This window comes from Protopterus annectens, chromosome 1.part1 (assembly GCF_019279795.1).
Source record: "Protopterus annectens isolate FY-2018-M chromosome 1.part1, PAN1.0, whole genome shotgun sequence".
NCBI lineage: Eukaryota > Metazoa > Chordata > Ceratodontiformes > Protopteridae > Protopterus > Protopterus annectens.
In genome coordinates, this window is record NC_056726.1 from 189,071,634 (window position 1) to 189,098,094 (window position 26,461).

Consider the following 26,461-nt stretch of genomic DNA (forward strand, 5'->3'; position numbering starts at 1 on the left):
AAATTACAAAGTTTAAACACAGTTTATCAATGTAGATGTCTTTACTTCTAACACATCTTATGTATCTATAAAATGGTTTCCTATTATGCTCAATATCTTTATATAAATTTTCTTCAAATTTTCCTTGATCTTGTCTCACACTCTGTTTTATTTTTCTGTCCAGCTTGTTTATTTAAGTTTTTAAAATGATACTTTGACCTCTTTTACATTTTCTATACATTTGTCTTTCACCTTAATCACGTATCTGGTTCTTATGGAAATGAATCCTCCTGGTAGTGCCTAGATCCTGATGTTAACCATTTTTGATTTTTTTATATTCAAATAATTTCTTTTTCAAAATTTGCCACATTTTTTTCCGCAGTTTTTCAACTGAACGGATCACTCCAAATAGATTTACATAGTGACTGCGTTGCTTCCATATAGTCTATTAATTTTCTGTGCATTAGTTTAGACTTCAGTTTAGCAGAAGTGTCTAGCTGCAATTTAACCTTTATAACCCCATGGTCACTGCACATCAACAGTGGTAAAACTTGACATGAAGCCACAGTCATTTTCTTAGGAGCACAACTGTCTTGCATCTTCCATTCCCTGGTAAGCCTTTTTTACAATCTGCAACAATTGTTCCCAAATAAACATTGTAAATAATTTCCTTACTAATATTGTTAAATCAATATTATTCTCATCTGTTTCTGGTCAATTTAAATACCCAGACACTATTATTTTTCCTCCTGTTTCATGCAGGAAATGTATGAATTCCTATACACTCCAACAATTCTTATATGTTCCAGGGCTGTCTTTATTGTCACAGTTACATGATCTACAGTATTGGTGTTATCAGTGAACATGTAAAAATCACTGATCTCATAACAATCTTTAATCCCTGTATAGAACTGGTTTCCAGTCATTGTACTTTAGCCATGTTTTACATGCAATAACAACATCAATCTTGTGGGAATGTAGCAAATTTTATGATTTAGAAAAAACTTTATTACTAATGCTCTTAGCATTAACAATAATCAGATAAACATCAAATGTTGCTGTCTGAGAAGTGATAAATTTCTAACCTGGCAAAACTCCTATCTTGTAATATTCAAATATTGCAGTGTATCTGCTGCAAAAATTCTCTTCCCTGGATTTGACAAGTGCACACCATCCTGTCCAAACACTTGTGCCCAAAATTAGTCTCAGATGCTCTATACATTATCAGTTTATAAAATGGGCCATTTTTCATATAGGTATTTTTTTTTCATTCACAGTGACCAAACTCTCATTTCTATTTGCAATTTGTGAAAGATAAGGCCTAACACCTGTACAAGCTATGCTATTTAAAATATCTGTAAATTCCTTACAAATAGTCAGGTAGTCCTTTCAGATGAGAACATTTGAACCAATGTGAATAAAACCAGTTCCATACTTACAATAAGGTATTCTAAGAACTTTCTCACATCCAGTATTTTTGTTCCTGGCAAGCATAACACTATTCAGTGTTCATTATCTTCTCTGCAAATGTAAGTATCAGTTCCTCTGATAATTGAATCAGCAATTATAAGTATATAATGTCTGACCAGATCTGAAGAATCTCCATATATTAATTCAATAATATCTCCTCTATCAATTGCTACAAAGGAATGATCATCATCATTAATCTTATTAATCCCACTGTTTTCATTTCTTATTACATTTGCAAGCATCCATGGGCCGCTGTGGTGCAGCGGTTAGCGTTGTCGCCTCACAGCAAGAGGTTCTCCGGTTCAATTCTCTGCTGGAGCACCTTCTGTGTGGAGTCTGCATGTCCTTCCTGCAGTTGAGTGAATTTAAAGATGTGCTGGTAGGTGCATGTGTGTGGGTCTGCCTTCCTTGAAGGTTGGGTGCCAGGCTGGCAACTCGACACCATAAAAACTCACTGCCAATCATTAGTGGACGGAGTTGCACTGTGGCAACCCCTAACCGGGAAAAGCCAAAAGACAGTATTACATTTGCAAGCATCCAATTCTCATCTGGCTGGCTTTATACTTGCACAGTGTGAGCCATGTTGTCAACATTGGTCTTCCTCCTCTTTTGTCTTACAGTAATCTTCTTCACTCCTCTTACGTTCCGTTTTGATTTCTTGCTTTTCACCTGCCTATTGCCTCTTTGTTCTACCTTCTCTGTTGGAAGAATGATGCCTTTTTTCTGTAGACTGAATGTTTTCTGATTGAACAATGTTATCATTCCCTATAATCTGTGTGTTACATAACAAAGCACTGTCCCTTTTAGTATAAATTCTCTTTGCGTTATAGACATTAATCAGTTTATTTTTCTTACTTGTTGTTTGTTGTGAGCTTTTTTCTTTCTTTTTTATTTTGTTCTACATGCTCTGAATTCCAAAGCTGTCATCGTTACTATCATGGTTAATAGGGGTTGAGTGATGTTTATGGATGATAGACACTTTCTTTGCTAAATGTGCTGTTTGATTGTTTATCTCATCAGCCTATCCAGTAATACATGTAATAACAGCTTGCCAAGCTGTGCCAATTGCACAAGTGCAATCGTCATCAGTAAGTCTAGATTTACTACTAATGGTGGTAAGCAAATCATCCAACTTTTGACATGAGGCACGCAGGCCACCAGTATTATCAGGTATTATCTTATGTATATATAAATTTAGTACACTGTACAATATATTTCTGATTTAGTAAATCATTAATGCCATACTCATTTATGGAATCCATTTTCAGCTACAAACGTATGAAGAATTAAAAAAAAAACAAAGAATAATCAAAACCAGTTACCACAGAATTTAAATAAATTTTAAGTTAACTTCTATGAGAAAATCACACAGACAATAATCAACTAAATATTAAATTAAGTACACTAAAGTCATCACTCTGACCTACCATAGCAGTTGTGCTAGTCACATAAATGCTGGATTGCCTTTATATTACATGCAATAGCATCTTGTTATATCAGTAAAGATTAATAAATTACAAACCAACCAGGATTGTTTCAGATAAACTCTGGATTGTCCTTTCTGCAGTCTGCTTTCATTTATAGCTGACTAGGCCCTTTGAGATGGCTAGAGTTTGCCTGTCTAAAATCTATACCTTACTAACAGCAAACAGTGAAAATCAGAGGTAAAACAACAAAATATTCATTAAAATAAATCTTCCTGTCTATAAGCTATCCCTTCCTTTTTCCAAAATTGAAAAAAAAAACAGGGGTAAAAATGCAATACAAATCTAAATAAATATTCTCTTACCAAGCTATTGTACAGTCAATCACAAACCAGCACAGGATTGTTTCACATAAGTTCTGGATTCAAGAGTGATAGTGAAATCATTATGCCTGGGAAATACATTTTTGAGTTTTTCCCACAGGCTTTGACTATTATTCCTTGCAGGACATTAATGATTGGTACAGATACACAATGCCAACTACTGCACAAAGGATGAATCCAAAAAAATCAGAGAAAATTTAATGTAATGAATTCTCAACTTTGTGGATTTGTACAAATAAAATATTGGCAGTAATGATCCCAATTTTAAAATAAATGACAACTTCACAGGATTTAAAATGTAATACTGACATCAGGAAAATGTCGGCCACATTAGCGTTTAAATGAAAAATGAGAATGTCAGTACATCTGATGAGGGAAGAAATAACTTGTCCACAATACAAGAGTTACTGATAGCAGTTGTTGTGCATTACTTAAGCAATAACCCACGCCTTGGTGTGGGTAATGCTGGATTTACCCACAGTTGGTGTGGTTTGGTCACGAGGGCGAACCCCAAGTGGCCAAACAAAGACAACCGTGGGTAAATCCAGCATTACCCACACCCAGAAGTGGGTTATTGCTATTATACAATGACATTATTTAAGAAAAAAAATACTTTTCTTAAATAATGGCATTGTATAATGCCTCTGTGCTGCCCTTCTGCAGCTGTCGGGTATTCTGCGGCAGTTCTGATGTACTGCGCATGCATATGCTTATGCAATACATCAGAGCTGTGTGTGTGTGAAAGCAACGGAGGAGGGAAGATCTCCATTGCTTTTTAAAAGGTGTCTCGCTATGTTAAAAGAGTTTAACATAGCGAGATAGCTTTAAAAAAAGCAACAGAGATCTTCCTTTCTCCGTTGCTTTTTTTAAAGCTGTCTCACTATGTTAAACCCATTTGACATAGCGAGATAGCTTTACAAAAAGCAACAGAGAAAGAAAGATCTCCGTTGCTTTTTTTTTTAAGATATCTCGCTATATTAAACCCATTTAACATAGCAAGATTACAGCAACGGAGCTCTTCCATTCTCCATTGCTGTCTAGCACAAAAAAAAAAAGACTTATACTAATGGAAAACGTCCGGGTGACCGGACCTTTTTCCATTAGTATAAATCTGATTTACAATGGGCATGCCACGTTTTAGAATATTAATGGGGGGGGGGGTCATTGTATAATTTATTGTAATACCAGTTCCATATTTACAATAAGGCATTCTAAGAACTTTCTCACATCCTTTATTTTTGTACAAGGGATGTGTTGAAGGTTGCCATAAGTATAACAATGTTTTTACAGTATATATGATGTTTCAGCCACATTGTTAGCAACCTTCACTCTATGTACGAGATGTGTGCAAAGGCACTTCACCTTATTTAAAGAAATGTTGACAAATGCGTACTTCAAGGTTGATTCCTAAGTAAGTAAATATAACTTACAACTTATTAATAAGACTTTTTGTGTTACTCACTCTCTCAAAGTGTAATTCTTATTATCAGGAATGCTAAACACATCATTGACTGAACAGTACTGTTAATGAGGCACATTTGCAAGGCTTTAGGTAGCTGACTGTCTTGTAATGCCTACTCTTTTACTGCTCAGGCATGTGCACGTCATTATATAGGATATAACAGCATGTTTATCACCTCTGCACATCAAGCAGATTGAATGATTCAGAAATGATAATGAACTGGCAGTTACTTAACATATTCCACATGTCCAGAGGGGAGTATCTACCATATATGCAGGAGGAAGAGCTATGCAACTTCCATCATGCTAAGGAAGATTGCCTTGCTTCCCAAGTGCTGCTAGACCAAATAATGCCAATGGTTTTAATTAGGACTACAGAGGCTATTCTTTGACATTTTTCAAGATATGTGTTTTTCAATAGAAATACTTGATTCTTTTATCATGTAGATTAATATTTGCAAATAGGGTTGTGCACCTCCAGAGCTTGAAAAATTCTGTGAAGTCATGTGACATGTAGTTCATGGGGGATGGGCAACATGCATATTTATATGCACAGAATTCTTTAGTATTATTGTTGTTGTGTCTTTCGGCTTTTCCCGGTTAGGGGTCGCCACAGCAGAACTCCGGTCCACTAATGATTGGTAGTTGATTTTTATGTGCCGAGTTACCAACCCTGATGCACAACCTTCAACGAAGGTACGCCCATTCACGCATGTCTCCACACAGAAGACGCTCTAGCTGAGAATCGAACCGGACAGCATCTTACTGTGATGCGACAACGCTACCGCAGCACCACCACCATGGATAATTCTTTAGTATTATTGTAAAATGCTTAAAATTAGACTGCCACACTGACTTGAATGAATCCTGTATGTTTTTGCTACATTGACCACTGTTTTTATTCTTCTTCTGTTTTTTTTTTCTGCTTAGTAGTTGTATATTATTTCATCTGCTAGCTGATATATATTGAGCCATAAATAAAACTGTTTGTATCACCCCCTTCTGTGTGTGTTACGGCTATATCAGTTATTGTTATAATATTCCTACATCTGTATCATTGATTTTGACTTACTGTTTTGTTCTGTTTATGTATTGCACTATTTTTACATGGCAGGTTGATCACAACACATTTTTTCATGCTCTCAAGAGCATCCTAGCCTGGGGTTGCATATGTCTGATGCTCACAGTAGCCGACCATTGCATGGGTAAGCAAAGTTTGGTTTGCTCATATGCAGCATTGTTACTGTTTGAATCTACTTAGACCTTATGTTAATTAATTAGTGAGTGCATGTGTAATTCACTGTCTCTTATTCAGTGTCATAGCATACTGGACCCACCTGCAACTGCCATGATCATCCCATCTGCTGGTTCATCATCTGATCCCTGACCTGTATCAGCTGCCACTATATGCGGTGCTGGGAACTTTGTTCCTTGACTGAGGCACCCTACTGTAACTGTTTTCTATTTTTTTCTTATTATAATGTTATGTAAGATAGCACACACAGTCAGTATTTTGGCAGAGATGGTGGGGTCATACTGCAAGGCACCTCCAGCTGTATACAGACAGCAGAACCATGAAGTGAGGATCCCAAATACACACTGTATATTTTTTGTCTGTGTGTGTGTGCAGTGTTGCAGCCTTGTTCAGTTGGGTTGCATGGTTTTCTCATAGGAGTAATGAGCCAAGGATCTAGTGCATATACTGCATCTTCCAGCATGACCAGCTGTGTATCCTGAATCTCAAACTCCCTGTTTGTCACTGCTCATAGCGCACCCAAGCTTAATGCGATGAGCGGGAATTCATAATTCTGGGTCAATGAAAATTGTTAAAAGTAAAATATATGTATTCTGAATAAAACTAACAAGGGGTAAAGATACAGTGTTTTTTTTTTTTCTGTTAACATATATATACCTACACCATTGACTAAAATGTGATGATTAAATCATATTAAAAAAAGGATCAGGATGGTTGGGTGAGAAAAATAGTCACACGGCCTGTAGACACAGATCAGTGACAGCTCCCAAAGATTAGAACCTTGTTCCTGTTTTGCTTACCTTAAATAAAAAAATACTGCTTCTCAGCTACTATTGGAAACTCGATCATAAACCTCTGTTTAATGTACTTAAAGAATGTAGTGTTACTTGATGGCAGTAACTGAAAACTAAGGCACTAATAAAGTGTCTGCATCATTATCCACGTAAGCAAGGGCCACATAGAAAAATATTCTACCATTAAAAATGTGAACATTTATTTCAAAATATAGTTCATGTTCGGCAGGAAACATAGGCAGACAGAGGGCCATATGTAGGACTAAGACATTTGTATCCACTCATAGTGGACAACGGGTGGCACATTAATGACATATAATAAACACACTTGTATTACAGCATCTTGGGCTAGGGTACCAACTGCCTCTTTGTTTGATGTATATACTTTGGGAGTAAGACAACGTTCCTGGCACGGTTCCACACAGTGAACCAAGGTATCCTGTCTGTTTATCAAAAATGAAGGTCCTGTCTGGAAACGTATATGACTCTTAGATTAGTACTAGGTTAACTGTCCTTGTGGACCACTTTAAGCCTAGCCAATTACCCCATGTGAGAATCAAACCCTGCACCTTTTGTTTGTAAGGTAAACACCTTAACCATTATCCCAACCTCCCACATCTAGTTACTGTGCTCCATAAACAAAGGTAGCATTAATATGTTGTGTGAGACTAGACTGACTTGTAATCACTGCCATTGTCTCATACAGTACATATTGCATTTGAGTCTGAGGGGTGAAATCGGGGTACAGAAATATTCGTAAATCATTTTAATGATTTTTATCAGTGGCATATGGAATGCTGTGCTTATGTTTACTACACCAAGATCACTTCCAGTACAGTTTTTCAAATTTATGACACAAACTTATATCGGCCTGTAAAAATTTTCACTTGTGAAAAAGTAGATATGACTACAATATCTCTTCTGCTATCAGGACTATAACCATTCATTTTCCATGGAATAACATTTTTTGGGATAAATTTGCTAAGATGTGTGTTAAGTACAGATCAGGCCCTTAGGCCACATGGAAATGGTTGCTAGTTAGTAAGATAAGCAAATAGATAATTGCTGCAGATTCAAAAAAGCAGCTTATATTTAAACACACTGTTTATACACACACACACACACACACACACACACACACACACACACACACACACACACACACACCTTATATACAGTGTCTGTAAATATGGGGTATGTGTTTGTATGTATGTATGCACATTTACACACACCATTCTCAAGCTTACTTTACCCTAAAGCTTGTATATTACTCCTTCAATATGTAGCACAGGCAGCTAGTGTGTTTTTTCCTTAGATACGTTAGCAGTCAAGGACACTCTAAGAATGATACATTGCCTGCTATAAAATTACATCATTTTAACTGGCAGCCTTAATTTTGAGTCCTTGGTACCATGGCACAGCTATCTCCAGTATTGCAAGAATTCATGGTGTAAACAACACGTCTGCTTTTGTTCTGAGCAAGGCAGGGCAATCCCCAGTGTCTCAGTCAGGCAGCGTTAGTCACACACTGTAAGTCAACAGACTATCAGGCCACGCCTAGTTTGCTTGTGAATGAAAAACCTGCACAGCAGATAAAGTTCAAGGTAATTTTTACAGTGCAGGGTCACATTACTGTTCAGCTTGCAGTCTATAAAAAGAGAAGGCAGTGTCTCATTTTGGCAGATATAACCTTGTGCAACAGCCAGAAAGGCTTTCTCAGATAGCTATTAAAACTCCAGTAGCTGCTCAGAACTTGGGTCAGTGAACTGCGTGTACTACAGAGATGGCTCATCCATCTCAGTATGAGCGTTCAGGCAGGTGTCAATGTGGACATGATGCACCAAACAGCATTCTGTATAGGATCCTTAACAAGGAGCACCAAACTGAGACGAAGTGTCATCACAGTAACCATCACCACTACCAGCACCCAGCACCAAACAGTAGCTGCTCCTGTGAGCAGGGGAGGAAAGTTGTCCTGAAAAACCCAGACTTCACCTGCCGCCTTGCCTCTGAAGTACTTTTAAAGACAGTGAACTTTATAAAGAATCTACCATCATTTTATCAGCTGCCTCAAGAGGATCAGCTACTCCTGATTCAAAATTGCTGGGCACCCTTGTTTGTTTTGGGTTTAGCCCAGGAGCATGTAGAATTTGAGGTTAAAGGCATAGTAGCACCCAGCCTTTTAATGAGGATTCTCCTTAATGAATCTGTGAAAGAGGGTACTACATCAGGGACTCACACAAATGGAGCTTCCTTTACAGAAGTCCAGAAGATAAAGATGGTGTTGGAGAAATTATGGAGTCTAGACAGCTGTGCAAAGGAATATGCCTATCTCAAAGGAATTATTCTGTTTAACCCTGGTAAGTGCCATGTTTGGCAACACGTTGCGTTTCATCACCTTTTCAGAACTTACAGCCATTTGTATGCACAGCACTTAGTATGGAATGCAAATGTATTCATGACATTCTGACTCACAGCAAGTATGATGTTCTATCCTGAAGAACATTCATCACAAACGTAATTTTTTTCCTGGTTAAAATTATTTTTGACCTTGGTGCCCCCTGTTAAGGGATTTGCTGATGATAAATGGCAGAAGTTGCTAGGCTAAATGCTGCAGCTGTACAGAGCATTCCAGAACCATATTATCCTGCATCTGTAGCTGTGCATACAAGGGTCTGAGTCAGGGCTTGGCATGACAACTACAACGCTCTTTGAAAATTAGGACAGGAGTTTCCTTACAGGTGATAGTAATCATATTTGTACAGTTCTCGGAAAGTAGAAGTAGGTTCACACATTTTGTTCACTAAATGTAATAACAATGTCTGATTTCTTTTTAAATTTATCTCACTTTTTAAGTTGCAGCCTGTTATCTGGTAGCACATTGACAGGAAGACAGCATAAAAAGAGTTTGCCAAACAACTTAAAACATTTTTTGGTATGTCAGAGATTTAGATTCATTGCTTAAGACTGCTGAATGGATACACACATACACATCCTTCACATATGCATGCACAGATAAACACACACACACACACACACACACACACACACACACACACACACACACACGCATACTAAGAAAATGTCCCAGGTATTTAGAAAATCATCTGGTGGTGGTGGTGGTGGGGGGGGTTGAATATCTAAAACCTAAAATGATGTAGCATTTCTGTTTCTGTGCTGATGAGTGTTCAAAGGCTGACATATTTTATGCCTGCCACTTTGAGCTATTATAAGTTGTGATGTGCTTCAGCTGTGCCTAAATATTGTGCATTTTGGGCCAGACATAACAGTCTTTGTAGCAGCATCACTTTTTCATGTGGAGCAAGGACAACAGAGCTGGAACTCTCTAAAATATAACTGTGTCATTACTGATAGTTCTTTGATTTTGTTCTGGATGCTATTATTAGTTACATGGATTCTAAGAAATTTAATTCTGAGGTATACACACATTTTTTTTTACAAATGCATAAATGTGTAAACATTTGGCAGATAAGTCTGTTTGGTCTGTTTAGCCTGTCCTTTTCCCTTGCATAGTGGTAAGTTACCATTCCTTGTTAATCAGTATCTTGCATCTTTCTACATTCTATTGTAGTCACCTTATTTTATATGTTACTTAGATATGTAATTGTTTCAATTCGAAATCTACCTCAAGGAAGCATTTCCAGGCATCCACGACCCTTTCAGTGAAAAAGTTCTTCCCAACATCATCTCTTGCCCTCCTTCTTTCTGGTTTCTGTTTATGCTCCCTTATTTTTGAATATGCCCCAGAAAAGACTGCGTCCTCCCCGGATTTCCTAATTATTATTAGATACATCAATATTTTTCATGTCCTTCCTCTTTTCCTTTACTGTGAACACAGATTACATGCACGGTTCATTAAGAGATACACATTTTTAATAAAGTGCCATACATTCAATTGTGTCTTTAGCAAAGGATGGATGGATGGCGAGTAATGTGACTCCTTCAAACTGGATTCAGTGTTCTAATATATTCTAGTGGGAGGCACCCATACCTTGCACTTGCAACTACTAAAATGTGATATAATAGATGTTGTAACACCTAGAATTTATACACTGGGAAAATTGCTACTTATATCCATATGCTTCTGTTCTTTTATCTTTTACTGGAGAAAAATATTGGAAGCAGGGATTAAAAAAAAACTGTGAAGTATATACTTGCTATAATTACCTCTTATGAATGCAACCAGAGTTTTGACTACAAAGCTACATGCAGAAGTTCTTGAGTATAAAACTTCTGTGATTAAATCTAATTCCATCATAAAATATAAACACCCAGTAGCTAAAAGAAACATTTCATAGTAAAATGAATTGAACATAATGCTTTGCTAGTTTTGTCTCAGCACAATAAAACAGTTTGTGTTTTCCTCACTGCCTTTATTCTGAATGCCATTGCAGTTCATGGTCAGACTGGGCTGATGTGACATTTGTGGAAATGTGATGCTGGAGCTAATCTGGAAAATCAGCAAGGATGGTGCTGCTGCCTGTCACCCTCCTTGTAAAAGTGTATGAAATGGTTTATGCTTATATCCTAAATTTACCTCACATAAGTAAAGCAACCAGTTAATTCATTATTTGTCATTCAAAAGGGTGCAATACTTGTCAGCATGGGAGGATATGCTCTTCCATGTTGCTTTGCTAAGGTTGTCCCCTCTAGCATTTTGATTATTGGCAATGACAATGTCCAGCCCCATGATGCCTTTTTCAGGAAATGCCAACCTGATAAACCTACTAGCATAATGAAACAAGCAAAGAAGAATGTGAAGGTGTTACTGATCAATGCTAGGAGCCTGAACAAGAAGCTCCACTCCTTACCAGCTCTTCACATCCTGGAAGACACTGAAGTCTATATGGTGACTGAGGCATGGCTTAAAGTAAAGGACAGCACTCTGGCTGTGCAGGGCTATAACATCTTCCACACAGTTATACCAGTTACTACACAGGAGAAGAAAAAAGGTGGAGGTGTCTCAATCTACATCCTGAAGAGACTCACATTTAGGCTGGTAAAGCATCATGATGCACTAGAGCTTCTTCATGTCCAGATAACCATCAGAAAGGTCATGTGCCATATAATAACGAGCTACAGAACTCCCTCTATGGGAAAGGAAAGTTGCAAAGCCTATCTACAAGAACTAGAATCACTCAGTATTAAAGCATTACCATTTACCTAGGTGATTTAACCTATCCAGGTATAGACTTGGAAACCTACACCACCACTAGTGTACAAGCACAGAGATTCCTGGTCTTTGTCAATACAAATGCCCTGGAGGAATTAGTCAGAGTACACAATAGCAGGAATAACTTCTTAGATCTTGCCCTTACTAATATGAGAGCATTTTTCATATACCTGCTTATCTTCACCACTTGTTAGGTCTGACCATAAAGCAGTCTTCTTCGAGATAAAACTGGAACCAGAGATCTCTTCCACCCAAGGTGCCTTTAGAAATTTCTTTAACTCAAACTACCTAATCTTAAGTGATACATTGGCAAGCTTCAAATCCCCACCAAATCCACTTAACTCAACTGAATATGCCAAAGTGTACACCACTACACTATACCAGCATGTAAACAGTTGCATAGTTGCAGCTGTACCCACATGGTAGAACAATAATATTAACAAGCTTTATAATAAAAGAAAAAGTGTTTTGACCAAAAGTAAGATCAATAATTCCAAGAATGTTAGAGCCCTCGTCACTGAAACAAAAAACTCAGGAGCTTAATAAAATCCTCCAAAGCTAAAGCTAAAATAGCTATCCAAGCTAGGGTCAGGGTTTTGCTCAAGTGTATCCAGTTCACCCTGTTGAAGGCTTTTTCAGCATCACACCTAATTAGGACCAAAGATTTGTATTTTATCGATACTAGCATCATTGATAATTCAATTCTAACATGGTTATCAAAAGTAGGTCTGATAGCATTATACACATATATAAACTGCCTGGCCAGTATGGATTAGCCATGACAGGTACTTGGGTGATCTCTTAGACAGAATTGAAGCAAAGAGCTTATAGTCATGGTTCAAAACCAAGATTGGGTGAGATAATGAGGTACATGTAGGGTCCTGTCCTGGTTTTTGAATGACCGACAACACTGTTTTGCTTCCAGGAGTTAAGTATCCACCCCCCCCCTGCAGTATATTTTTAAACAGTCTTGTCCAGATCTGGAGAAAAAGGTTCCTAGCCTGATGATATATCTCTAAAGGAATACCACCTGGACTGAGGGACTTACCCCTACGGATTTCACTCATCAGCTGCGGTGGTGCAGTGGTAGCATTGTCGCCTCACAGCAAAAGGTTCTCCCACTCGATTCTCTGCTGGAGTGCCTTCTGTGTGGAGTCTGCATGTCCTCCCCGTGGTTGAGTGGCGTTCAAAAGACATGCATGAATGGGCGTGCCTTTGTTGAAGGTTGGGCGTCGGGCCGGCACCTCAGCACCATAAAAATCAACTGCCAATCATTAGCGGACCAGAGTTCCACTGTGGCGACCCCTAACCGGGAAAAGCTGAAAGAAAAGCAACAACAACTAGTTCAATTTCCTCCTGGGCAGTTGGAGTCACTAACAGCATAGCTATTGCCTCCTCTACCCTGGAGAATTTAAAGGAATGTATATATACATATATATATATATATATACACACATCATCTTGTAGAAATGTGCCTTCCTCTTCACCATACAGTCATGTGTAGTACAAAACCACCTTAGGAGCTCTGACTTAATTCCCTATACTAAGATAGCAAAGCCAGGCCACCTATCTGTCCTCATTTTAACATTTAGTCTCATTTCCAAGTGCTTCAGTTTCTGTAGGGAGTCTTCCAAAAGCTTAATTTATAAGAGCTTTTTTTCATAAAATCTGTGTTATGCCCTCTTTCAGTTCTGCAGCTCTGGATTCAGCACCTCCGATCTCCCTTACCACAACATGCCATGCACCAATTAACATCCCCTGGTAGTTATTAACCTTAGCACTAATTTTCTCTCTACTCCTTACTAGTTTTCAGGCACAGTGTATGGACTTTTCACTTTAACTCACTCCAAAGAAGAAAAATTATCATCCAAGGCTGTCATCATAAGCCTATAGTCTTGCAAGAAGGAAATCAGTTTATCCTTAAATGCAGCTTCTTTACAGAAATACAGATTTGTATTTAAGGCCTATACCATTGTTCTCAGTCTCCTCAAATTGTTATCATCATAGGGGAATAGTCTGATATCAAAATATTACAGACTGAGTATCAGTTGGTTTTGACCCTTAGACACAAGTACCTTGTCAATCCTGGACAAAAAAAAAAAAAAGAGGAGGGAAAAATAAATAAATAAATCCTGGTGAGGTCCAGTATTCTATGTATGTCCTCTAGTCTCTTAATATATTTCCACATAGTGTGGAATGTGGCACTGCCTGTCGCTCAAATTAACTTAATCCAGTGAGGAAACAGTGTCTGAATCCCCTCCTAAAGTAGTCAACTTCTTTTAAGACACAATCCATTCCCTAAGCATCTGGCTAGCTGAATCTATTGTAGTGCTCAGGAATAGGTAAACATTCAAAATAGAAATCATAAAATCCTGCAGACAACATTTCATCATTACTTCTGTACCCTCTCCATTCATCTGCATATCCCTGCATTGTTGGGGGGGGGGTGCTCCTAAGCAAGATAACCATCTCGAATAGGCAGGAGTCTTGTAGTAGTCAAACATATCAACATCTGGTCAGCTCTGACACCTCTTCCCAAAGATGTGTGTTTCCTACAGAAGCACTAATAATGGTGTCAGCTGCTAGTGCATAACAAAAGCCTGAGCCATCTTCATTGGTTTAACCAGTCCATTTACATTCCTGTCATGACCTTGCCATGTGACATCTTCATTGGTTTAACCAGTCCATTTACATTCCTGTCATGACCTAGCCCTGTGTCATCTTCATTGGTTTACCCAGTTCATTAAGATTCCTGTCATGACCTAGCCATGTGACATCTTCATTGGTTTAACCAGTCCATTTACATTCCTGTCATGACCTAGCCCTGTGACATCTTCATTGGTTTAACTAGTCCCTTAACATTCCTGTCATGACCTAGCCCTGTGACATCTTCATTGGTTTAACTAGTCCCTTAACATTCCTGTCATGACCTAGTCCTGTGACATCTTCATTGGTTTAACTAGTCCATTAACATTCCTGTCATGACCTAGCCCTGTGTCATCTTCATTGGTTTTACCAGTTCATTAACATTCCTGTCATGACATAGCCCTGTGTCATCTTCATTGGTTTACCCAGTTCATTAAGATTCCTGTCATAACCTAGCCCTGTGACATCTTTATTGGTTTAACTAGTCCATTAACATTCCTGTCATGACCTAGCCCTGTGACATCTTCATTTGTTTAACTAGTCCCTTAACATTCCTGTCATGACCTAGCCCTGTGACATCTTCATCGGTTTAACTAGTCCCTTAACATTCCTGTCATGACCTAGCCCTGTGACATCTTCATTGGTATAACTAGTCCCTTAACAGTCCTGTCATGACCTAGCCCTGTGACATCTCCATTAGTTTAACTAGTCCCATAACATTCCTGTTGTGACCTAGCCCTGTGCCATCTTCATTGGTTTAACTAGTCCCTTAACATTCCTGTCATGACCTAGTCCTGTGACATCTTCATTCGTTTAACTAGTCCATTAACATTCCTGTCATGAACTAGCCCTGTGTCATCTTCATTGGTTTAACCAGTTCATTAAGATTCCTGTCATGACCTAGCCCTGTGACATCTTTATTGGTTTAATTATTCCATTAACATTCCTGTCATGACCTAGCCCTGTGTCACCTTCATTGGTTTAACCAGTTCATTAAGATTTGTTTCATGACCTAGCCCTGTGACATCTTTATTGGTTTAACTAGTCCATTAACATTCCTGTCATGACCTAGCCCTGTGACATCTTCATTGGTTTAACTAGTCCCCTAGTCCTGTCATGATCTAGCCCTGTGATATCTTCATTGGTATAACTAGTCCCTTAACATTCCTGTCATGACCCAGCCCTGTGACAGCTTCATTGGCTTAACTAGTCCCTTAACATTCCTGTTGTGACCTAGCTCTGTGGCATCTTCATTGGTTTAACTAGTCCATTAACATTCCTGTCATAAACTAGCCCTGTGTCACCTTCATTGGTTTAACCAGTGCATTAAGATTTCTGTCATGACCTAGCTCTGTGACATCTTTATTGGTGTCACGAGTCCATTAACATTCCTGTCATGACCTAGCCCTGCGACATCTTCATCGGTTTAACCAGTCCATTAACATTCCTGTCGTGACCTAGCCCTGTGACATCTTCATTGGTATAACTAGTCCCTTAACATTCCTGTCATGATCTAGCCCTGTGACATCTTCATTGGTTTAACTAGTCCATTAACATTCTTGTCATGACTTAGCCCTGTGACATCTTCTTTGGTATAACTAGTCCCTTAACATTCCAGTCATGACCTAGCCCTGTGACATCTTCATTGGTTTAACCAGTCCCTTAACATTCCTGTCATGACCTTGCCCTGTGACATCTTCATTGGTTTAACTAGTCCATTAACATTTCTGTCATGACCTAGCCCTGTGACATCTTCATTGGTTTAATGACTGAGTAGTTTCAGGCCTCCACTGCTGAAAAAACAAACTCTTTAACACCATATTACTAATCACAAAGAGAAAAGTGAAGTTAACATCTGTGTATTAGAAACCATGTGGATATCAAGCCACCTGCAGATAAAATCTGTTGCTGTCCCCCAGAAAGCAAGACTGCATCATAAAGCAATTGGAGTAAATAGCAACAATAGAAACAAATAAAAAAATTAGTATTAACGTTTGCAACCAAAAACTAGATACATGTCCAGCTTTTTGTAGCTTTGTCAGAGAAGGTCCAGTACCTCTATTATCAATGGCACAGAAAATGAGTTAACTCAGTATATGATAGAAGAATGCCAAAGAACCTGAAAAGTAAGATGTACAAAACAATGGTGTGACCCATACTACAGTATGGTAATCTGGGCAGTAAAGGCAGAGCAGCAATTGCTCACTTCTCTCAGGATGGATGGTTTGAGGGCATATATCTGGGCACAGTGTCTTTACAGATATATTGATGGAGGCTGGTGGTCAAGCAGAAGTGTTGTCTTCAAGGGAGTTGGGCCATTTGATTACTCAAAAAGGCAGGCATGTACATCACTAAACCCATTGTACACCCCTTCTTTGGAAGTTGTAGGCATTCGGAGGGCAACTGATAGGGCTAAAAGCAAAATCTTGTCCATCCACATATATGAGAGTCTGAATCAATATGACAGTCCAAATCCTAATTCTCCCAAACCTCACCCTAGGAATTAATAAGCCCCAGAACTCTCGAAAGAAAAACAAGTGGATCAAAAACAGAACAAAAAAAAAATAAAATAAAAAAATAAAACAAAATGTGTACAACTGCATATTACAAAGGTGCTTCAGACATGCTCGTACAATGCAGCTTTTAAACCAGACTCACTGCTAACTACTAACACTGTTTTTTATGTGTCTGTTTTAGCATTCCTAAGCAGATACTGTCTATAATAAAGGCTCTATTTTCAGTTCTTTACTTAAAAATACACAGAACCGCAGAAAAAAAGGAAAGCATTACTAAGACAGTAAAATCCAGTTAGAAATAAGAACTGTAGATAACGGCTGGGAAACAAATCCTTAAAAACAGACTTTCATAGTGAAAACTGGAACCCTCGATGTACTAGAAGGCAGTTGCAACACACAGAAGGTGAACCTTTACAAAATTCCTCACGTGACCCTTTTAACAGATTTTAGCATTCCCTTGATGTGACCACTTCTGTGAAATGATACCCAGTTTTACTACAGTTTTACTACTTGCCACCATTCTGGAACACTACTAAGGGAAAAGACCAAAGTTAGGGGCACATGCAAAAAAACAGTAGCTTAACTTTTGTAAAATAGCAGCCTTTCTTTTAACAAGTTAATACTGCAAAAAAAGGCAGAAAAAGTGATTTTATTTATTTATTTATTTTTTGCAGTCATTCATAACTTATTATAATTGGAAGTATTTTGCTCTTTTTCTGTTTTCTAATCAGGATATGTTTTTATTTGATGAGGTAAAATGCATTGTGAAGGAAACACTTTTCTTTTGAAATCACATGGGTAGTTCTTTCTGTCCCTTAACATACATAAAACATAATGTAAAAAGTAACTTCTCTCTATGGTGTAAAATCACTAGTAATGATTCTAAAAGATGCACAAAATTTTTTGGCAAGAAACATCTGTTTCATAAATCTAATTTACCCTCACAAAGTTTCTCTACAGACCATAATTACTCTGTCCAGTACGTTACTCCTCACATTAACTAACCTTTCTTTCTTGTCACCTGTCATATAAAGACACTTTTTCAAGGTACTTGTCGGGTTGTTTGCTGTATCAGTATGACTGCAATACCCATGATAAGTATAATAGAAACAGACACTGTGTTTCTAGAATACAGCCAACAGTTCACTTATTCTGTCCTGACGAGGTCATGAGTTGGCCAAAACATGCATGTCCAGAGCTAGTGGCATTTGGCTTTGTTGGCCTGAATCTGCCCTTAAAGACATAAAAAGGAAAAAAAGGAAAAAGCCATGGACATTCAGAAGCCATATAGCTGAAGCACTTGATGTCTTTAAGGTGTCATTTACATATATTCCATGGGCCACTATTACAGGAGGTTTAAGATATCACACAGTGAAAACTCTAGCTTAGCTAGGTTTTTCTTGTGTTTTTTACTAACTGGTTTGTCTATATGACTTTTCTACTTTTTGGTTAAGAAATAGAATTAATTTTATTTTCATAGTGAAATACTATTAGATATAGCATATCTAGTACTCATCGAGTGCATATTTTAATGATTAAGAGAGGCACATGAGTAAACTTAAAGTAGAAACACTATGTCCCTGTTTTCAGAAAAATATCATCAGGTTGTAGTACATCACTTTTTTAGTTACATTTTCTTAATCTGAAGTACTAATTCCGTGTTTTATTCCATGGATAAAAGCAATGCTGATAATTTATGCAGATTACAAAGAGCACATAAAAGAAGGAAACAAAACATGAAAGCCTCAGATGTTTATGCGCATTTGACCAAACATACAATTTACTAATTTTGTAGCTGTCAATAAATAAATAAATACTGCATGGCTTGTGGGGGAGTGGAGAAGACAGACTGTGAAGTCAGTTACACAGTATCCAAAAAACATATGAATAGAAGTATCTTTTGTTTCAAAAGTGAGGGTATGTGCCTCAAGACATAAAACATAAATTTATAGGTATCTCTGTGACAGTACTCTGAAATTCAATACTCCATGGTGCCTTGCATGTGACATCATAGTTAATACAGTAACAACAGACTGTAAAGATTATAACAACAGTAAACTAAAATGAATTATAAAAATCAATAAACTGCAGGTCTCTGCATGTATTACTAATAGTAAATGAATAAGTATTTGATTTTAGATGGTAAAATAATTTAAGAAACACTACTTGCTAGGTGGCTATAAGCTTATTTGGCATCTTAGCATGTAATGTCTTGCTGAAATGGTGCACTCATTGCAAACATCTTCTTGTAATATTAAAATACAGCATTACATGGGGTCATGTTCATGATCTGTCAGCAGCCTCAGGAGACACCCGACACCATTATGCCTTATACCACTTTATAGTCCCTGGATGTTGTCTAGTAACTGATAAGCGAAGATGCACAAGACCAATGAAAAAAAGCACATGCTCTTTTCATCAAGTTTGCCAATCCTGAGTGACTCAAGTCGTATGGTCTTAATGGGTGGCCCTTCCCATGGTTTTGTGGCTAAATTCGAGCATACCCCTAAACTTCCCAAATTTTTACTTCATATGTTTGGACTCTTTTTCATAAAATTTGTGATTTTCTAGCAAATCACTGAGGATTGAAGTCATTACATAATGACACACATTTGAGTTTTAGACTTCATATCCTTCAGGAAATGCATGCTAACACAAATCCTGTTATTGTAGCAACTTTCTGTGTTTATAAGAGGACTATTTAAAATCTGTCTCTATTTTTGGGTCTTTGTCCTGTTACTTTAGGCTTTGTCAATATTTCTTATGCTAAGAGGTTGAGAGGTAGTGTTCATCAACATCCTGACCTAAATGGTAATGAATATAGCCTGCACAATGTCATGTAGATGGTCACACTAGCACAGCATGCATAATATCTTGTCACAGCGTTTTGTACCTAGCTTGTGATAAGAGATAGTCATTCTGACTCTCCTGTGCCTGTCATTTCATTTTCTTTAGTGACTGTATTCCTACTCAGAAAGACATGCCTCGGCGACTGTGCTGTGAGTCCCATTCACAGGTTTGACAGACAAGAGTCATAGACCACACATTTATAGAGCCTACTATTGCCACCCTTATGCGGTAAACTATTCCAATACTATTAAAGAAGGAAATTAGTTAGACGAGGTGTTAGTAAGTTCCATATAGTTCCTTCCCAGCTTATGCTGCCATCATATGCACTAAGTTGCAGGTTTACTCCTATACCTAGAGGTGCAGCATGTTCTTACAATCAGCGCCCATCTTGCTTTCACTGAGTGTACTAATTCCATGTTGTTACGCTTTCTTGTCATGTGTGCATCCCAGTACTTTGTGAAGTATTCATCTGTGTTACAACAACAAGCCATACATAGATTAAATACTTTAAGTTATTTGTTTTCTGGCACTTGTTTCCACTTGCAAAACACAAGTTCTCAGATCAGGCAAATGTGAGCACTGTGTTTCAAAAAAAATATACCCCCAAAATATGCTAAAGAAAGAGGAAAGGCAACTACTTTATTTTTTTTTCACAAAGATTAAGCATTTGCATTTTCCTTGAGTAATGGCAATTTCAGAGATGATTATAATAAGGAACAGGGATATGAGGGCACAGACCCTTCACACTACAGTCTATGGGGTTTGCCTCTCCCAATACACGAAACGCTAATTTTAGACAAATGTCTACTGATGATTTTCTGATTACAGTTTTGTATGTTTAAGGAGGAATGCTTGCTATGTTGAAGACCCATACTTCCTATAATGTTCGCAGGTGTTGCAACACGTTTACTTTAATAACCAGAAGCATGCCTTTAGAATCATTCCCTCAGTTGTCTCTTCAGGTATTGCACACATACACACACACACACACACACATACACATGCACGCACACACACACACACACACACACACACACACACACACACACACACACACACACACATACACACACACACACACACACACACACACAGTGACACATACAACACATACTTTTTGTTTGTAGTCACAAGTTCCATTTAATGCTTTGCACGTGTTTATGTTTATACTGTTAGGTATGTAAAAGCTTACTTCTTCAGCACTACAGCACTACCTATACCTATATTAAATTATCTAATCCCTCTCATCTCCTCACCACTGTGTAGCTCACTCTATCTTCATAGAAGAGGCAGTCGTTCTTGATGTCATCCTCATCACTGGTCAAGTTTAGCAGCAGTTTTTGATTTCCTTTGCTCAGTCTCCAGCTTATATAATGTATAGTATTGCTAAAATCCAACTAAGTCATGTTTACTGCCTTACAATATCTGCTCCTTCATTATGCCAGTTCAAATGGGTTATATTTCACATATCTGCCTTCTAGCTGCTCACAAATACAGAGACTTGATCTGTAAATAAACTTTCCTCAACTTCATGTTTCTTGGAAGTAGTATATTTTAAAATTATGGGTGTGGTCAGAGTCCTTGTGTTGGGAGGTACAGGGGCCCTGCCATGTCACAAAAAGTACTTACTGCTAAGTTGCTGTGAACCATGAATGCAGACACTTTCTTGAGTGATTGGCAACATGGCAGTGGAATACAGGTGCATGGTACCTGAATTAATGAAGCAAGAAAACTCACTGAAAACAAAAACGGAACACCACTGCAGCCAGGACGATGTAAAAGAAAAGAAACGCAATTTATTTCAAGACCAAAAGAAAGCCAGAAGATTCATCAGCAGATGACAGAATTAAAACCAAGTGCGTTTAAAACAAAGTAACTGGCTTGTTGGCGACATCACCACAAAGCCACAATGTTGCTTAAAAGGGCAACAATAACAAGGAGAGCGGGTGGAAACAAATAAATAGTGTGCCCTGTAACACTTATTTAAAAGAATTCAACCATTCTAAAATGAAGTGTGAAGCTAAAAAAATGCTTCCTGTTCATGGGCATTGATCATATCAGCATGGATATCAGAGGTGGCCCACAATCCCTCATTGTTGAGACTCGTGAGCTCGAATGGCAACTCCAACTGGACGCCTTTTCATTTCCTGGGCTAAACGAAAACTGTAACATTGCTGCTATTCTCAAATATAAGAGCTACCTTAGATTACACTCTTTTATTCTTAGTGGTGTACCAACCTACCCCTTTGGTCAACTCCAAGGACAGTGATCAATGTTGCATATTTTGCTTTGCTAGGGTTAAGCCCACTCAGTGCTCTATTCTACCTATAGCCTAAAGTAATAGCAACCCTAACACATTGATTTCCTTGGATATGAAGCTTTTTTCTCATTGTTTGCTCCTGTCAGGTGACCCGATGTAGTAGCACATTTAGTTGCTCTTGTTTTTTGATACTCACTATATACTATTTTTTAGCTTCACACTTCATTTTAGAATGGTTGAATTCTTTTAAATAAGTGTTACAGGGCACACTATGTATTTGTTTCCACCCTCCTTGTTATTGTTGCCCTTTTAAGTGTTACTTTAAGCAACATTGTGGCGCTTGTGGTGATGTCGTCAACAAGCGCCAGTTACTTTGTTTTAAATGCACTTGGTTTTAATCCTTTCAACTGCTGATGAAGCTTCTGGCTTCTGTTTTGGTCTTGAAATAAATTGCGTTTCTTTTCTTTTACATCGTCCTGGCTGCAGTGGTGTTCCGTTTTTGTTTTCAGTGAATTAATGAAGCAGATAACTTTCCTAGATAACATGTTATCTAACGTTTTACATAATCTGTTGAAGCTAGGAATTCTGCTTTCCCCCATTTTAAAGATTCCATTATTAGCCCAAATAAGACCTGTACCTAACTAGTCAGTATGCAAGTCAGTTCAGTCCATTATTGCTTAATGTACCATGGCCATTGATTATAATATGTCTAACATTTCAAAAAACTAAGAATTTCTAGTACCTTTGTTTGGGCACAATCCCCCAGGCTTCCAACTACCATTCCCCCATTTTCTAGAAGAACAGTAATTCATGCAGGCAATATATGTATATGTTAGGAAGCCCTCTAATTCACCTTAGGTACTGTTCCTTCCTGTCTGCCAATCCTTGACATCAGGCAATCTTTAGAAAAACTTTGAACTTGCAAGGCATACTATATGTAAGATATGCATTCATTGACCTACAGCAAAGTTTTATGCAATGGAACCACTAACCTACCTTTCTTTAGACTGCCTATCACTTGCTAGTACCCCTAAGCTAGACTGGCTACCACCAGTAGTACCACTAATTCAGTCTTCACTAGACTGAAGCCACCTACTTGTATGACTAACCCACCTTTCATTAGACTGGCTACCACATGGCAGTATAAGTAACCCACCTTTCACTAGACTGGATGCCATACAGCAGTACCACTAACCAACCTTTCACTAAACGGGCTATTGGCTGACACTGCCTCATCAGTTTTTCACAGACAACATGAATAATTCCAATAAAACTGAAGTTTTTGAGACACACCTTGAATCTGGTTTATTTTCTACCATAAACCGAATTACTTAGCATACTGTACTAATTCTTCAGTTTCCTTAAATTAAGCGACAAAACTGGGGTAAAAGCAGGTTCTCTAATGAAAATGAAGTGTCATAATCTGAGATAATTTTGCATAACTGAAAACTATGCTGGAGTAGAAAAATTCAGACTATGCTGTTTTATTCAAGGTTAAAAAGCAAGAAGATATATACAGTTTTATGATTTTTGAAAACACTTTTACAGCCTTCGTATAAAATTTTACAGTACCCTAAAGTTATTTCTGTTTTTATTGCTGTGCTTTGCAGATGTCTGTGGCTTACGGTTTCCTCACTACATCAAGGCCCTGCAGCAGGAGGCACAGCTGACACTTAATGAATTTGTCCTAATGATGTACAGCCGAAATCAGCCTAGGTTCGTCTGGCTCCTGACAGCGCTCGCAACACTCCGCGATATCAAAGCCTCCACAGTCACAGAACTTTTCTTTAGGCCTGTCCTAGGTGATGTCAACGTGAAAGACTTGCTGTTAGAAACTATATACAATAACTCAGACAAAAGATAGTTGTGGTACATAACTGATTTGCACTTAATATATTTTGGTACTGCTAACTAAATATGTTGTTTGTATGCATTTATATGTTTAGTAAAATGGTATTAAGTTTGTAGCTTTAATGAAGATTCATGTACAGTCAGTATTGTATGCTTATTTATGGTTTTGTACAAAATAAAAGCTTTGTAAAGTCATTTATTTATTCATTAATATCTAAGTGAGATCACAGGTTTTGATTAAATTAAGTCATATGTGTCTATTATATCTTTAAAAACAAACGTGATGCATTATAATATTAGTAGTGTACATCACAGTTAAAGCATTGAACAGCAAATGTTAAAGTTATGGAACAGCAATCTGATATACAAGCATAACTTCCCATGAGATAGAACATCCACCGGCAACTTTCTCCCATAACTTGTGCAGACTTACTAATTAAGGAGGCTATTTATAAACCATGAGTCTGAAAGGTTTGGCATTCCAAGAACATAACTACAGTAGAGCCTCACTGATTATGAAGTAAATAACACAATGTTTTTTATAGTATCCTGCTGTAAATAATGCAGTAATTTACAAAAAATGCAATATTTTGGAATAAATTATATAATATATTACAGTAAAGTAATATACTGTATGAAAATATGGACTACTGCAATTCTGCATTGATCACTACAGCTTTCTGCAGCATTCTCCAGTAATGCTTCAACAAGTACACAATGCTAGTTAATGTACTATGTGGTAATAACTGTAATATTCACATTACTGAAGCTATCTCTATGAATAGCCATATTCTTACAGTTAGTTATATGGGAATTAGTACTGTCAGAATCAAAAAGTTAGGTACTGTCAGAGCATAAAGTTATTTTATAAGCTTCCCATGGACTGTTAACCAGCTGTCAGCAAAAACCCAGACTTTAGGCACTGGGGTCTGTACATATACTACATGAAAATGACCATTGCATTTTTTTTAAAGTTATTAGTTGCATCTCCTTAATTAAACTTGTTGTGTATTGTGCAGCAACAGTAAAAGCATTGATAAATGTAGAAATTGAAGCTTTGCCACCGTACATTCTTAGTCACAGACTGCTGCTTTATGAATAACACTATCAGCTGCGGTGCGTGCATGTACATCATTGCATACTCAGATGTGCGCAGACATACCTCTTCTCCCTGTTCAAAGTTCAGCCTAAGTTACAAAGAAGCAACATCACAGACAGAGAGACAGACAGGTAAATGTATGGATACACTGATAGATTTCTAATGAATTATTTTGTTTCAGAATTTTATTTATTTACTTTTCCCTTTTAGTTGTTTACAAATACAAATCATACAATTACAAAAGCAGAGTTAAAAAAAAACAAAGTATAAAACAGAAAGATACAAAGATAGACTAGGGAGAGAAGAAGAAAAAAAAGGCAAGGCACGAAAGGGGAAAATGAAAACAGAAAAAGAATATATATGAGTAACATTCTATAAATTCCAAAAATAAATGCCACCAATATTGCACCAAAAGTCTTGGCACGGGAGAAGCTTTCCAACATTTTAAAATTATTCTCTTAGGTGCCATAGAGCCTTGACAAATGTTTCTGTTAATACAATTTGAATCGGCACTTGTCATCTCAAAAAGAAGAATCTCAGAAGATAATTTTACATCACATTTTACTGTAGATAAAATATTATTACGAGTTGCTTTTCAATATTCTAAAATCTGCTCACATAACCACCAAACGTGATAACTATCTGCAGCTTCAAAATTACAGTACCAGCACCTAGACTCACTTGAAAAATACATTAAACATAGTCTGTGGGTAGTAAGACAAATTCCATATAGTAATTTAACATGAATTGATCTAGTTCTGATTTATGAAAATATTTTGCATCTGAATTTCACTTCTATGTTGTTTAATGGTTTGTCAACCATATCATGCTATGTTGTCTTAACTTTCTTTTTTTCATTGTGGAAAACTGGTCATGACAGAAATAGGTCTAAAGTCTAGTTCAACTAAATGGTCAACAAATAAATAAATTAATAAGTAAATAACAGAGATATATATATAGATAGGTAGTATTCTTCTTGAATTAAATTATACATCTTTATTATCTTACTTAGCAATGCATGTTTAGTGATATAATTATTTTCATAGTCAGATTTAGTTCCTAGATACTAATTCTTAACTAGAAATATACTCTAAATTCCCCTGCATTTATCCTGTGAGGGATCGTTTTATCTGAGATGGGGGAGAGATATACTTGGAGGGAAACAGGGTCACATTGTAGGAGTAAGATAATCTATAATTCCACATATCCTGTATAAGACCTCTTTGACTGGTCATCGTGTTCTACAAAAGGCAATGAGAAATGGTCTGCTCTGCATATT

General features: G+C 37.4%; 1 protein-coding gene across 1 annotated transcript; it reads left to right on the top strand.

The window, feature by feature from the left end:
- Positions 1 to 8,396: 8,396 nt before the first annotated feature.
- LOC122813227 (nuclear receptor subfamily 0 group B member 2-like) lies at positions 8,397 to 24,278 on the top strand. Its single transcript, XM_044085422.1, has 2 exons — positions 8,397 to 9,126; positions 23,843 to 24,278. Exons 1-2 carry the CDS (start codon positions 8,550 to 8,552, stop codon positions 24,094 to 24,096), a joined length of 831 nt encoding a protein of 276 aa, XP_043941357.1. The 5' UTR covers positions 8,397 to 8,549; the 3' UTR covers positions 24,097 to 24,278.
- The last annotated feature ends 2,183 nt before the right edge of the window (positions 24,279 to 26,461 follow it).

What these genes read in the sequence shown, in the direction of transcription:
- LOC122813227 (XM_044085422.1), top strand. Translation starts at nt 8,550, where the DNA reads ATGGCTCATCCATCTCAGTATGAGCGTTCAGGCAGGTGTCAATGTGGA. An exon ending in AATTATTCTGTTTAACCCTG is followed by an intron (nt 9,127 to 23,842) that starts GTAAGTGCCATG and finishes TGTGCTTTGCAG; the next exon opens with ATGTCTGTGGCTTACGGTTT.